The sequence below is a fragment of the Micropterus dolomieu genome, linkage group LG07 (assembly GCF_021292245.1).
Source record: "Micropterus dolomieu isolate WLL.071019.BEF.003 ecotype Adirondacks linkage group LG07, ASM2129224v1, whole genome shotgun sequence".
NCBI classification, from domain to species: Eukaryota; Metazoa; Chordata; class Actinopteri; order Centrarchiformes; family Centrarchidae; genus Micropterus; species Micropterus dolomieu.
In genome coordinates, this window is record NC_060156.1 from 25,628,624 (window position 1) to 25,641,729 (window position 13,106).

At 38.1% G+C, this 13,106-nt stretch overlaps 3 protein-coding genes across 6 annotated transcripts; all 3 read right to left on the minus strand.

Annotated features, from left to right (window-relative positions):
* Window positions 1-1,354: 1,354 nt before the first annotated feature.
* Window positions 1,355-3,298, minus strand: LOC123973796 (gamma-crystallin S-1-like). The gene is made up of 3 exons (XM_046054111.1): window positions 3,203-3,298; window positions 2,832-3,071; window positions 1,355-1,627 (listed from the first exon to the last, which is right to left on the minus strand). The coding sequence occupies exons 1-3, from the start codon at window positions 3,209-3,211 to the stop codon at window positions 1,355-1,357; spliced, it is 522 nt and encodes a 173-aa protein (XP_045910067.1). The 5' UTR covers window positions 3,212-3,298.
* A 785-nt stretch (window positions 3,299-4,083) lies between these two features.
* Window positions 4,084-6,139, minus strand: LOC123973795 (gamma-crystallin M2-like). Its single transcript, XM_046054110.1, has 3 exons — window positions 6,038-6,139; window positions 5,240-5,482; window positions 4,084-4,577 (listed from the first exon to the last, which is right to left on the minus strand). The coding sequence occupies exons 1-3, from the start codon at window positions 6,047-6,049 to the stop codon at window positions 4,302-4,304; spliced, it is 531 nt and encodes a 176-aa protein (XP_045910066.1). The 5' UTR covers window positions 6,050-6,139; the 3' UTR covers window positions 4,084-4,301.
* Window positions 6,140-7,727: 1,588 nt separating this feature from the next.
* On the minus strand, window positions 7,728-13,097 carry LOC123973794 (uncharacterized protein C2orf80-like). Of its 4 annotated transcripts, none has more exons than XM_046054107.1 (8): window positions 11,860-13,097; window positions 11,682-11,763; window positions 11,409-11,491; window positions 10,698-10,788; window positions 10,214-10,291; window positions 9,965-10,052; window positions 8,753-8,862; window positions 7,728-7,855 (listed from the first exon to the last, which is right to left on the minus strand). In XM_046054107.1, exons 1-8 carry the CDS (start codon window positions 11,898-11,900, stop codon window positions 7,787-7,789), a joined length of 642 nt encoding a protein of 213 aa, XP_045910063.1. In that variant the 5' UTR covers window positions 11,901-13,097; the 3' UTR covers window positions 7,728-7,786. The 4 variants fall into 4 exon arrangements, with proteins under 4 accessions (XP_045910063.1, XP_045910064.1, XP_045910065.1 ...); XM_046054108.1 differs by having other exon boundaries at window positions 7,734-7,850; XM_046054109.1 differs by lacking the exon at window positions 8,753-8,862 and having other exon boundaries at window positions 7,745-7,855.
* Window positions 13,098-13,106: the final 9 nt, after the last annotated feature.

Genomic DNA, 13,106 nt, shown 5'->3' on the forward strand with positions numbered 1-13,106 from the left:
TGTGCCGCGGTGTTATCCTGAAGAGATGTTTAGGAGTTATGTTTGTACAGGTGAGAGCTCACAGCTTTTTTGGGGTCGGTCTGGTGTTGTTGCAGGAGGTATTTCTATGAAACAGTCCTGAACTCTTTGTCGTCACTGAATGGGTGGTGTGTTACTATATGTACTACTGCTGAAAATTAGGCCGTAGGTCTTTTGCTTTCTAGTATAAGTGCATTAGTGGAGTTCTTGGTATGAATATTTCCTTCTTTCAACTCTTAAGCTTTAAGTAGAGACTTAACATCCTCAAATTGTATATTTCGTTTGTTTTTTTGCTACTTTATTATCAGGACTATTTCCAAAGTACAGTTTTACCATGTGTTAATGTCACATCATCACTTTGTTATCTTCTGTTTGAATTCTGTTTTAGGTCTTAGAGTCATGTGTTGTAAAATGTAATATTCCCGGGTAACAATTGTGTCTCTCTTTTTTTGTCAACAGCATGTTATTTTGACCTTGTGTTTCAGCTCTCTACCCCTGCCCTCTGGTGGAGAGGCTCATTTATGTCCAAATAAAAATACCCACACATGGAAACTACAACAAAAAAATTCAATTAAATGTTATCTAATTCCCTGCGATGGACTGGCAAACTGTCCAGGGGGTACCCCGCCTTTCGCCCGATGTAAGCTGTGATTGGCTCCAGACCCCCCGCAACCCTGTGCGCAGGATAAGCGGTTGACGATGGATGGATGGTTATCTAATTCCAAGAACAATGATCCTTGTATTACTTTATTCTTTGTTAAAACAAATATAAAGGGAGAGAAAACCTTCTCACCACAAGTCATGTCATGTCACATGATCCTCATCTGCAGATGGAGTTTCCCTGGTTATCATAGAAAAATAGATATTAAGAATTCACTCCTGACATAATTCACTCTTGACCTTAGAAACACAATTCCATGACAACTGGGCGAACTCTATCTGTTGATGATGTGATCGAAAGCTCCAAAACAGCTACTAAATGGACCATGTGGTGGTTTTATAAATTGGTTGTACTCTTGTTTCATTTACTATATGTGTGTCAATGAAAAGTACAGCGAGAGAGAGGTGGACAGGTAGGAAGACTTTCCTTAAGCTCTACAATAGACAACGCTTGAGTCTCAATGTGGTCAGTGTCAGTACTTGCAGGATTTTATTCAAGCCTCTGACGAGAGTCAGGACGTCTGGCCATGACCCCATCACACCCTCACGGGAAATCATGCCCTCCAAACTCAGAGAGCAAGAACAAAACTGAATACACTTGAGCACTGACGCCATTTTATTCAGCGTGTGAAACAACGCAAAGAGTAGACATTTCACAAGAACCCTTCTTCTGTCTTTAGAGATCCATGAGTCGCCTGATGGAGCCAACCCTAGAGTTGTTGCCGCTCCAGTCGGTGAAGCTCTTGTACTGGCCGGGCTTCAGGTAGTAGTGACGTCCCCTGTAGTTTGGCTGCTCGTATATGAGCCAGTGGCCGTCCATCACGTTGCAAGAGTTGAAGTTGGAGATGCGATAACGGTCCATGAGGTTGGGGCAGTCGTCCGTCAGCTCCATCATCTCACCTCCCATGTCAAAATGCTCATACAGCCTCATCCTGTAGCTGTCACTGTGCTACAGAGGGCAGGAAGGTCAAAGGTCACATCTCAAAGTCAAAAGCATCCTATTTTTCACAGAATTTTCAATCTTAACGTCAAAGATAGTGATTAAGTTTTTTTTTTAAAGGAATAGTTCGACGTTTTGGGAAATTTTGCTTATTTGCTTTCTCAAGAGTTTGATGAGAAGACTGATACCACATGGTAAAAATTAAGCTACCACGAGCTACCATAAGCTTAGCTTAGCATAAAGATTGGCCTGGCTCTGCTTGCTGCCTGACATCTGATTCTAGTTTTGATAAAGTCAGACACACAGTTGCAAGTTAGGGAATTATATGAGTTTATTAAACTACATTACGTGTTAATTACTGATACAGGTGCTGGTACGCAGCTTTTTTTACCTTTGTACTGAGCCAGTGTTTTCCCCTGTTTGCGGTCTTTATGCTAGGCTAAGTTAACTGGCTGCGCATGGTAGCTTAATATTTACCCTATAGACACGAGAGAGGTATCAATCATCTCATCAAACTTGACTGGAAAAAGTGTATTTTCTGAAATGTTGAACCTTTCAAGCAATATCTAGTCATTTGAGAATACAGATTGGACTAAGCTAACTGGTAATAACTGGGATGATCCAACAACTCTAAATTCTAAGTTATGAGTGGGTTTAGTATGTTTACAAAACAGTGCTATACTGTGTAAGACCCCTTTTTGCAAATTAGTTATGGTTAAAAATATACATAGCTTAGTGAATTGTTCCAAAAAAGTCCTTGATAAAATCTTCACATTTCTGATTATTTGGGGGTCTGTGAATTGTGGAAATGCAGTTCAATAAGGACAAATGGTCTAAATTTGAACTCAGGTTCCCTTAAATTACTTAATTTTATACATACATTTTCACTTAATCTGCAATTTATGGGTAGGCTGCTTAAATATACATTAAATTAAGTGTTCATTAATTATTATTATTATTTAGTGCAAGGGCAAATGAGAAACAGAAGCAACAGTTACAGCTTCACTTTCATCTCTTTATGATCAAATTCAGTTGTTTTAACCCTTGAAGTAATTTATTCTGTGCAAATTTGACCATAACTTCCTAATATAAACATTTAGAGGCAGTGTCAGGTATACAAAATTAAGATGTTCACTAATGTGATTATTTAACATAACTTGGATTCTACTGATAAAGATAAAAAATAAGTATATTATTTTACGGAAGGCCTTACGGGGATCATGCGGCAGGACCTTACGCAGTCATTCATGCCTGTCATGCTGATGTAGTCAGAGTACTCTCCCCTCTTCATGAAGTACTGGTTTCCCATGAAGCCTGGGCGGTCGTAGATCATGAACATGCCGCTCTCCACCCGGATGGAGCGGCAGCGGTCAAACATGGAGTGCAGGTCAGTGCAGTCACTCATGCACTCATAGTAACGGCCTCCAAAGTTTCTGTCCTCATAGAAGATGATCTGTTGGAGCAGAACAAGTCAGCCTGTCACATTAAGCTCATTTCTGACACCTGTTTAAAGCCAATGGTTCTCAGAGAGCCTTCGGTACCCTGGACATTGTCTTTATTTGTAATGTAAAACTGGACACAAACCTTTCCCATAATGGCTGCTGCTGTTGGTCAAACCGCTTCCTGCGTTTCTGACCACCAAAGGTAAGGTCCATCTTTATATAGATTACCCTGTGGAAGTAGGTGCTGCCGTGTGTTGTTATTCAAATGAAGCCTGGTGTCAGCAGAGACTCTACAGGAGTCTGCCTACTCCCGTTTGTCATGTCCTCTGTTAGAGTTAACAGACACTGTACAGCTTCTAGCAAGAGCCACAGCATGGACAGGCCCTGGAACAGTCAGTGCTGTGCTCTTTTGGCCATCTTCTGTTTGTTTTAAATTGGATTGATTCAATATATTCAGACAGTATATAAGTTACTGGAGATCTTGTGCACACTTGGGCAGACAGATATATCAATGAATAACTATAAACAATGGTTTCTCTATAGGTTCTATAATGTAACAGACTGATGTTGCGCATAGTAACTCCATTGTCACTATTGATGTCAGTCAGTCTGTAGGTGACAGACAGACTGAAGGACAGGAAATAACTTCTTTGAAAGTCGCAGAATGTGAATCTCGAAAATAAGAAAGGCTTCTTTAAAAAAATAAATAAATAAACTCAACAATGAATACTAAATTCTGAGATAAACTGACTCCTTTTTGTTATTAAAAGTATGAGTGGTAGTGTGGGGCTTGTGTTAATGAGAGGGTCACACACTAAGTCCAACAGTATTTGTGAAGACTCATTCATGATCAGGATGTAATTATTATTACTTATTAATAATTATTATTACATGTGGGACACGTAGTAAGAAAATAATCACAACAACACAAATGTTGTATTAATATTAAAACTGCTATGGCCCAAATGGTTAGCCAGTAAGTTAAATCAGTCAACACCAAATTCATTCACAAGCACAGAGAAATTGTTTACAATATGTATTTATTTGGTTATTTAAAACAATATCATATTGATATGCCGGGTCAATCTCTTTATCATACATCCCACTCCTTGTACCATGAGACACATTATTTTATAAACATTACCAGTTTCCACAAATAGATGTCTTTTAAAGGAGGAAAATGGGGTTTTGGATAAAACTGAAATGTGAATAAAATCAACAGAATCAAGTGAGAATCTTGATTAAAACTCTGTGATTCTGCGGAAGGACCCGGTGGTGGCACAGGTGGCCCCCCAGTCACTGAACTTGCGGTACTCTCCGGGCCTCATGAAGTACTGCCGACCGCGGTAGTTGGGGTGCTCGTAGAGGGTCCAGTAGCCCTCCATGACGTTGCAGGAGTAGATGTCACGGCTGCGGAAATGATCCTGCACTGACTCACAGTCGTCGCTGAACTCCATCATTTGACCCTGGAAGTTGGGACGCTCGTAGATGCGCATGCGGTAGGGGCCCTCGCTGGTCTGAAGAAATACAGTGAAGCAAAGTACAAAATTAGAACAGGAACTGCATCACTGCAAGGAGCTCTTCTCTACAGCCCTCCATGTGTGGTGTTTTTACCGTGTATCTTGTTATTTGTTTGATGTGTTTTATTGTCTTTGCTCTTGTAAAAGCACTTTGTAACATTGTTTTGAAAAGTGCTCTATAGATAAAGATTTTTATTATCATATTATTTCTTTAACCATGATGCTCTTCTTGCTTATTTATTCTTAACATTTAACATACATTTGGAATTCCAGGCTTTGCTTAACAATAATTTTAATTATTAATTAGCAAAATCTAGACAGATCACTTATATTCAGTTAAATAGATCTACTTTAATGTGCAGTGGAAGTTTATGTTCGGTAGCAGGATACATGAAAAAAACAAAATATATTTTTTAAAACAACATATTTATTATTCTTTGCCTTATGCACACACAGAAATACAGAAAACAGAGCAAAGCACACATTTAGGCACTTATAAACAAACAACATAAACACAACTTCTCAGACACAAAACATTATTTTAATGCATCCGTAAATTAACTTCACATAGATACTGTGTGGAGAGCTGATACAAAACATTCTGCAGGAGTCAAGACACTTCACAAATTTACAACAAATGAAACAAAATATTTACTCACATAAGAGAAAGTACGACAGGAGCGGATGGTGTCATTGTAGCCCATCCAGCGCTGGTAGTCTGGGTAATCTCCCCTGGTCAGAACATACTGGTAGCCGGTGTAGTTTGGCTTCTCATACAGCACCCAGCAGCCGCTCTCCACCTTGATGGAGTTACAGCGGCTGAAGTGGGGGTGCATGTCAGGGCAGTCGGTGTCACACTCATAGGAGCGGCCCTGGAAGTTCCTGTCCTCATAAAATGTGATCTGAGTCCAGCAGAGAAAGCAGAAGCATAGAGGCAAAGTTATGTTTGTCACATACTAACACACTCAACAAAAAAACAATACTGATAAACATATATCTTATCTTTCTAAACCTTGCACAACCTGCTATGGCGATGCCTGATTATGGCCATGTCATGCCAATAAAAACAATTTTACTCTGAATATATAGTTGCTGCAGCATTAAACATTTCCCTACTGTAGGAAAAAGAAATGATGTGACTTATGGTACATAAGTTTTTTTTTTGTTTTATTTTCTCTTGCATGCTGATTCTCTTCAACATAAAGCCAGTAAAAGACGTCAAGCAGGCTTCCTTTTTACATTTCAACCACTTCACGGCACAATTAGTTTCTCTGGGTGCAACCTCAGCACCCAGAACTTAATCATGATGTTAACAGCTACAATACAATCACACCAACTTTGTAAAACTCTTTTCCAAATTCCTGCACTGCTCTCGTTACAATTATAGGTTTTGGCCACATTTGCTACCAGGTTTATGGAGACCATTATAGACAGAAAACCTGATAACACTCTCTTACCTTACTACTCATCCTGCAAAGAGTATTGGAGCCAGTCACCTATGGAAAACGGTGGTCTCACAAAGCAGGACCAGTGGCCCGCTATATAAACCTCAATCAAAGGGTTAGCAGATCCCACTTTAGCTGTTTTTTCAATGAGCGGGGATTTAACGCCCTGGCATCGCTGCCAAAAGTCTTGATCCTAGGCATAGAGCAAAAATCCCTGAATCATCAATGCAAAAGTCCTAGCAGGCAAATAACTGACCCACGGTGCCCTCTTTATTGATATGGACATCAGAGAGACATTTTATCCACTAATCCATCATCAAGTGGATTAATCTTTCCACGCAGAATGTCAAAGGTCATCACAAAACACAGCCTTTAACTATTTGTTGAATTGTGATAATGGGAATTTGTGAATATCTATGCAGCTGTTTGAGGAGAAAGTCCTTCCTTAGTAAGATCTTAGTAACTACAAGCTAGTTTCAAACTAGCAAGTAATAAATCAGGCTGTACCATTAAAACTTAAAAATGTTATTAGTAATGTGTGAATTGGTTGCTATAAAACAGCTGTAGCACTGACCCATCAAGAGCAACCAATTATGTAAACAGGAAGTCACCATAGCATTACAAGCTAGCAAAAGATAACAGTTATCTTTGGTAAATGTTTTATTTACATTTGCATACACGGATAAATATGTGTTTCAGAGTAATTATACAGTTTATAATGAGCAGGAAAGTATGCTAACCTGACATTATTTAGTAACTTAGTCAGTCAAATGTTACTGGCATAACATCTAGTAATTTGAGGTATGTTGTGTTATTATTGTGAGATGTAATTTAAAATCTTTTAGAGTTACATAATATTAATAATAATATTAATAATTATAATACACTTTATTTATTCAGCACTTGTGTTCTTTCCATGGTTGAACACAAATTAAAAATACACAAGACAGAGGCAAATTAAAATCAAGCAATTTAAAATGATATAGGGTTAAAAGAAATCAGAATCCACAACAGTGATACAATAAAAATTGACATATAAGACAAGACAGAAATAGAAGGATGCACTAAAATTAGGCTTTTTTGTAAAAATATGTCTTAGAAAGTGATTTAAATGATGTCACCTGCAAGCCTCAGGTTCTCAGGCAGGAAGTTCCAGAGCTGAGGGGCCCTAACGGCACAAGCCCGGTCACCTTTGGTCTTAAGCCGGGACTTAGCTCTGCCCGAGGATCTGAGGCTGCATTCTGGCTCATATGGGAGGAGCAACTGAATCAATGTAGCTGGGAGCAGAACCATAAATTGCTTTAAAAGTGATCAGTAAAATGTTAAAATCAATTCTAAAACTTACAGGTAACAAGTGAAGGGATGCTAAAACAGGACTGATGAGATCTTGTCTTCTGCGTTTTCTTTTTTCTTTTATTAAACAGCATTTATCCAGTTTCAGGTCAAATATGTCGACCGTCTTTTACTGATAACTCTAAACGGGTCATTTATTAGCTAAAACGCACTATACAAACAGCCTGTCAGCCACAACCACCATTGTTTAAATGTAATTACCACGCTTGTAAATAGAGAATTGTCTTTATCAACCTCCTGCTTATGCTGAACTTTTCAGTTACTGATTAAAGATTGAAGTTTAAAGATTGTCATTGTGAGAATATAAAGTGAACATCCAAAAGTAAAGACAATAGAAGTACAAGAAGTAGAAGAAATACATATGTCCATCATGTGGACAAAACCAAGAGGTGCTGCTGGAGGGTGACTTCAGTCCTGCAGAGACTCTTGTGAACCCTCATAGTGCTCAGCTCTTTCCTCGTGGGAATCATTGCTGTCCTGACAGAGAAAGAGAGAGGTAATAATAATGATAAACTTTATTTAAATAGCGCTTTTGAAAAGGATAATGCCTCAGCCCTGAGGAAAAAACATAGTACAGCAGTAAAATAAAACACAATAAGGACTACTAATGAAACAGAACTAGACATGCTGGCAAAAAAAACAGTACACTAGAATTAATAAAATAAAAGTTTTATAAAGTGATTTAAAAGATGAAAAATTGTCAGTGATTCAGCAAGCTTCTGATTCCTCAGGCAAGGAGTACCAGAGGTGAGGGGCCTTGACTGCAAAAGCCTTTAGTCTTGAGCCGGGACTCGGGAACAGTGAGCAGAGCCCTGCCCGAGTAAAGAGATCTGTTCTTTGAGATGCTCCTTTGTTAGACATGATGTTGAACAACATTTGTATTTATTTTTGTTTTTTTCAAATGAAAGGTCACTGTCAAATATCAAACCCAGGTTTTTAGCTGCAGGTTTGATATTTGAAGACAGGGATCCAAGATGATTCTGTGAAATAGGGATGGACTTTTGGAAAACCGAAGCAAATTTATTTCTGATTGGTTTTCGTTTAGCTGGAGAAGGTTTAGGGACATTCATCACTTTATGTTTTGAAAGATGATTAAAATTTCCTTCTTCACTATTTTTTATGGGACATACAATGACTGATAAAGGTGGTGAGGCGATATAGAGTTGTCTATTTAGATCCACAAGGTGGCAGTACAGTACACTTTCATGCACCCATAAAGAAACAAAGACATAGTTCTGAAAACAGCCTGAAACTTGATTGTTTTAAAGTTTTAAAATTTTCTTCTAGTTCCCATTATATTTCAGATTTCCCTTCCTCTGAAATAATCTGGAGTAAAATATTAGGATTAGGATAGATAAGCATGCTGTTACTCACACTGAGGAAGGAGTGAGACGAGGAGGAAGATGATGATGACTGCACTGAAACTTTTGCAGGAGGGGCACTAGCCTTCATCCTCTCAGACAGCCATCTTTTCAACTTTAGACCTATAAAAGATTGCTCAGGATTTTAAAACAGGACTATTAGATCAGTGGTTCCCAACCAGGGGGTCGGTACCCCCCCTAAAGGATAAGGTCTTGTGATGAGGTGAAGTGGTGAATTATTTACTTAAATCCTGTAATTAAGTACAACTAGAGGTACTTGTACTTTATTACTCTTTCCATTTTATGCTACATTATACTTTTACCCCATTACAAAAGGTTCCTACACAGTATGGAAAAGATTTTTTATCATTTCTGGTCTGAAAATCTATGGAAAAGCAAAGAGAGTATGGAAAAATATTTGTGTTTCCTATTCTGTTTTCTAAATGATAAATAGATAGAATATCTAAAATTTAACTTTATTTATTTAAATTTATCATGCAAGCTGAGTGTTTTTCATGGCGTTTGGAGCAGGCAGTTTCACTGTGTGAGAGAGCACAGACCAGAGCTCAGTGGCACTCCCAGAAATTTTTCATATGGGTGGCCAGATGTGGCCACTGGAAATGTTAAGGTGCCACACAAAAAGCCATAATTGACTTTTAGGAGTGCTATTATACTTTAGTAGTATTTAAGGTAGTTCCTATGAGTCAGGCTATGAGGTTGGCCGTGCCTCCCTTTACCCACTGCCTGTGCAAGCTTGATATCTTTGAAAGCAAGGCAAGAAGTATGGCGACTAAAAGATGTCAGCCTGCAAAACAGTTTTACCTCAAGTGCCACATAACCATTTTACTTTTCAGAAAAACAGAAAAATTACTTTTCGCTCCAATAAATTACACAATTTTACAATTTGTAACACATGGTCCAACTTGTTTCCAAAGCTTTCAGCTACGTTGTGTAATACTCTTCAGCGGTTATCATGGTGGTCTGAATAATTATTTTGTCAAGCTGGTGTTTACAAGGTCAAGAATAAAGCCCAATTATGTTATGGAAAATGTTTTGTTCCCCTGTCTTTAATCCAAAAACATAATATAAATGAAACCATTTCAGAAGGCAGAAATTGGGAGGTCATGAGTAAACATTGTTTGACTAATGGCTATAAAGGGTAAATGTTTGGGAACCACGGTGTAAGATAATTCCAGATACCTGTTGAATATTTATACACACTTACTGTGCTTCTTGGAGTGGTGCACAGCCTTGTAAGAGCCGAGCATGGCAAACGGATGGTAGGACAGAGTGAAGGGGTAGACGATTGTGCTCTAGGGTTATAAAACAGTGGAATTTACCACAACTACTGTATACAATTGGGAAGATTACAAAACCAATGGCAGCCACCTCTATAAATGTGTACAAAATAACTAGACACATACTTTATCTGTTTCTAAACAGGAGTGTTAAATATTAGCCAGGTTACTTGTACCTTGGATTGGTGGTTGGGGTATGAAGCAGCTGGTTTACACCTGTACAGAGCCAGGATTTCCTCCACTGGCAGGCTATTCTGAAGCAGGCAAATTGTGCAAAGGTCAGCAGCATGAAGTTAACCTTAGTGAAGTTGGAGATTAAAGCAAGACTCTTTAATTGGACCAACATTTCTCATGTGCATGCTTGAATTCGAACACACCTTTGTGTTTGAGTTTGAATAGTGATTATTATTGAGGACATGGATGTATCCCATTTGAGTGCCCACAATCTCTACTTCTGTCAATTTCCCTGTTCCTCTACTACTTTGTACTTCTTTTCAGAGATTGTTTTTATTTTAAGCCCAAGCTAGATGCATACAGCATTTGCACCCTAAGTTAAAAAAATTAAATAACGAAAATGAAAATAAGTCCATTCACATATTTTAACCTTACTGGGACATCAAGATTTAATAAAAGCTGCATTCATATATAAATGACTCTTACCATAATTACCCCGGCAAAGGATGACAGGATCATAGCCTCTCGTTCTAAGCGATTAGGGTACAGGGAACTTCCTGAGCTGCCTGTTGCTCTGCTGTGGTAGAGAGGAAAGTGGCAAGAAGTCTCATTAAAAATAACTACATGTACAGTAGATTCATGGGGAGTTTTTGTAGTTGATTTGTAACATTTAATATTTTAACAAAATCTATTTATCTACTGAATTAGTATAAATTGGATCTAGTAGATCCACAGTGAACACAGATGCAGCCAGAGAAACCCAACCAGTCAAAGATTTCTACCTAGGTTGGGGTCCCTTAGCAATTACCTTGTACACTTCTACCACAGGCTGTCTATGATCCCTGTGTGTCTACATGTATCATATCTACATAGAGCTGTCACCCCTCAATTTTTTATAAATGTGGTAGCTTTGGAAATTTGGGAGAATTTTTACTAAAACCTCATGTAAGACTGTGGGTTTCAAACACATCCACCAGCAGGTCAGTGTTTTTCAGTTAAAATTGTGATAGCTTTAGCCTAAAAAGCAGTTATCAAACATTTTCTGTCATGACCCCCTTTCAAAAGCCAAGAAAAGTTCACTTTTTCAGGTGTGCAGTCAAGTGTAAATCATGTTTGTTCAACTTCGTTCAACTCCATATCTTGAAAACCATTGGCCTATAGCTTTAACTTTCCTCTATAAAAGCACAAGCAGCTTACATGATGTCCCTGTCGAGCACATCCCGTCCCTCTTCTTTATCCAACCACCAAAGGGCAACACTAATGGCAAGGTCATAGTGAGCCTGTAACATGCACAAACAAATAATGCATTGACATTCTAAAGTAGCGGTGGCAGCTACTAGTGGATTCATTTTTAGTTTGTATAGCTCTGCCCCCTAATTTTGCATCTTCTGCAAACTGATGTGGCAGTTAACACAGAGCCACAATGACTAGCTGTGTTTCAGGTAAGAACAAGATATCTAATGTGTTTACCAGGTCGTCGAGCATTGTGTTGGTCCCCTTGCCCTTTGGATCAAAAGAATTTTCTCTGAGTTTCTGCCCAATGTAATCACCACTGTTCAGATAAAGAACAAAATTAATCAGTTGCCATTTAAAAAAATGCTTCATATTGTACTTTTTAACAATCTCTGGCCTTTTAATATGAACTCACATAAGGGCCTCAACATCTCTTTTCAGCTGTCTTGCCTCCATTTTTGTGAATCAATTCCTTCATGTAGGACTTCTGGAAAAACAGAAAAACATCTTAATATTTTCTTACTTCTAAATACAGTATTATCTTTGTCATTAAGATGATGACTAGAAATTAGTGAAGTTGAAATACAGGGCAATCAACTCATATTCTGGTGAAAAGAAGGGCTAGCTTGCATAACATCGTTAAATTAAAAATAAGAGGTTAATTCACTGCCAAGGAGTGCAGTGCAACAGTCAGGACATGAACCTGATACCTTGTTGGACCCACATGAAGAACTACCAACAAATTTAATGATACAACGGTCCAGGTAGTTTAGTCTACCTTAAAAACGCATTCCCTATAAGTAATGGTTAAACAGCTGTGTGCAACAAATCCAAAACAGAATCCATTTATCTGGTGCGATATCAAATTTTACAGACAGAGGCCTACTGTTTTAAAACATTAGATATTAAAATAAATTGAACAACATGCAAACAAGCATTTGTACTCACCGCACAATTCTCTATGACTGTAAACTGTCAAAGAGCAATAACCGTACGGACCTTCAGTTTACATGAGGATACAAAATCGTAAACATTGTTTGGCTGCAGTGAGGCTACAGTGAATATGGTAATCCTCCTGGGGGAACACAAGCCTGTAACAGCGATGTGGAACAGACTTCTCAGGTGAACAGCATGGATTGAATAATTTATGACCAACCTCCTATTAATCTCTAAAACCACTACCAACCAGATATCACTGGAAAATAAGTCGTTATCAGTACATACATTTGTTGACAAAAATTTTATCATTATTGTTTTGAGGGTTCTTCCTCAGACTTGTGAAGAGATCCACTGTTTGGCATCAAGTGCTGACCATAAAGAAGAGTTAAAACCACAATTAACCATCATTTTTCACTCAGGAGCAAAAATCAGCCTTTAAACTCGAAAGAAATAACGATTTGATACATATGGTGATAATTATCGATTTCAAAAGATATGAAATTTTTTATTGTGATAACACATATTGTCCAGCCCTACATACAGATGAGATTGCAATATGAAATGTGCAGATCACAAACACACACAATGCTGGCGCAATGTTTGTCTACAGTCTACGGTTGCCTGCAAAAATGTTTGAGACTTCACTTAAAGACTGATGAAAAGGTCTTTATTAAGTTTTTAAAGAAAAACAACAAATTCAAATAAACCAGGTTTAAAAAAAAA

Excerpts from the sequence above, each read along its gene's own strand:
- LOC123973796 (XM_046054111.1), bottom strand. Across the intron at positions 1,628-2,831 it reads GGTCCTGCCGCATGATCCCC|CACAGTGACAGCTACAGGAT; the intron begins GTAAGGCCTTCC and ends TGCCCTCTGTAG.
- LOC123973795 (XM_046054110.1), bottom strand. Across the intron at positions 4,578-5,239 it reads CCTGTCGTACTTTCTCTTAT|ACCAGCGAGGGCCCCTACCG; the intron begins GTGAGTAAATAT and ends GTATTTCTTCAG.
- LOC123973794 (XM_046054106.1), bottom strand. The coding sequence starts at position 11,900 with ATGGAGGCAAGACAGCTGAAAAGAGATGTTGAGGCCCTTAT. Across the intron at positions 10,789-11,408 it reads GTGCTCGACAGGGACATCAT|CAGAGCAACAGGCAGCTCAG; the intron begins GTAAGCTGCTTG and ends TCTCTACCACAG. Across the intron at positions 10,053-10,213 it reads ACCCCAACCACCAATCCAAG|AGCACAATCGTCTACCCCTT; the intron begins GTACAAGTAACC and ends TTATAACCCTAG.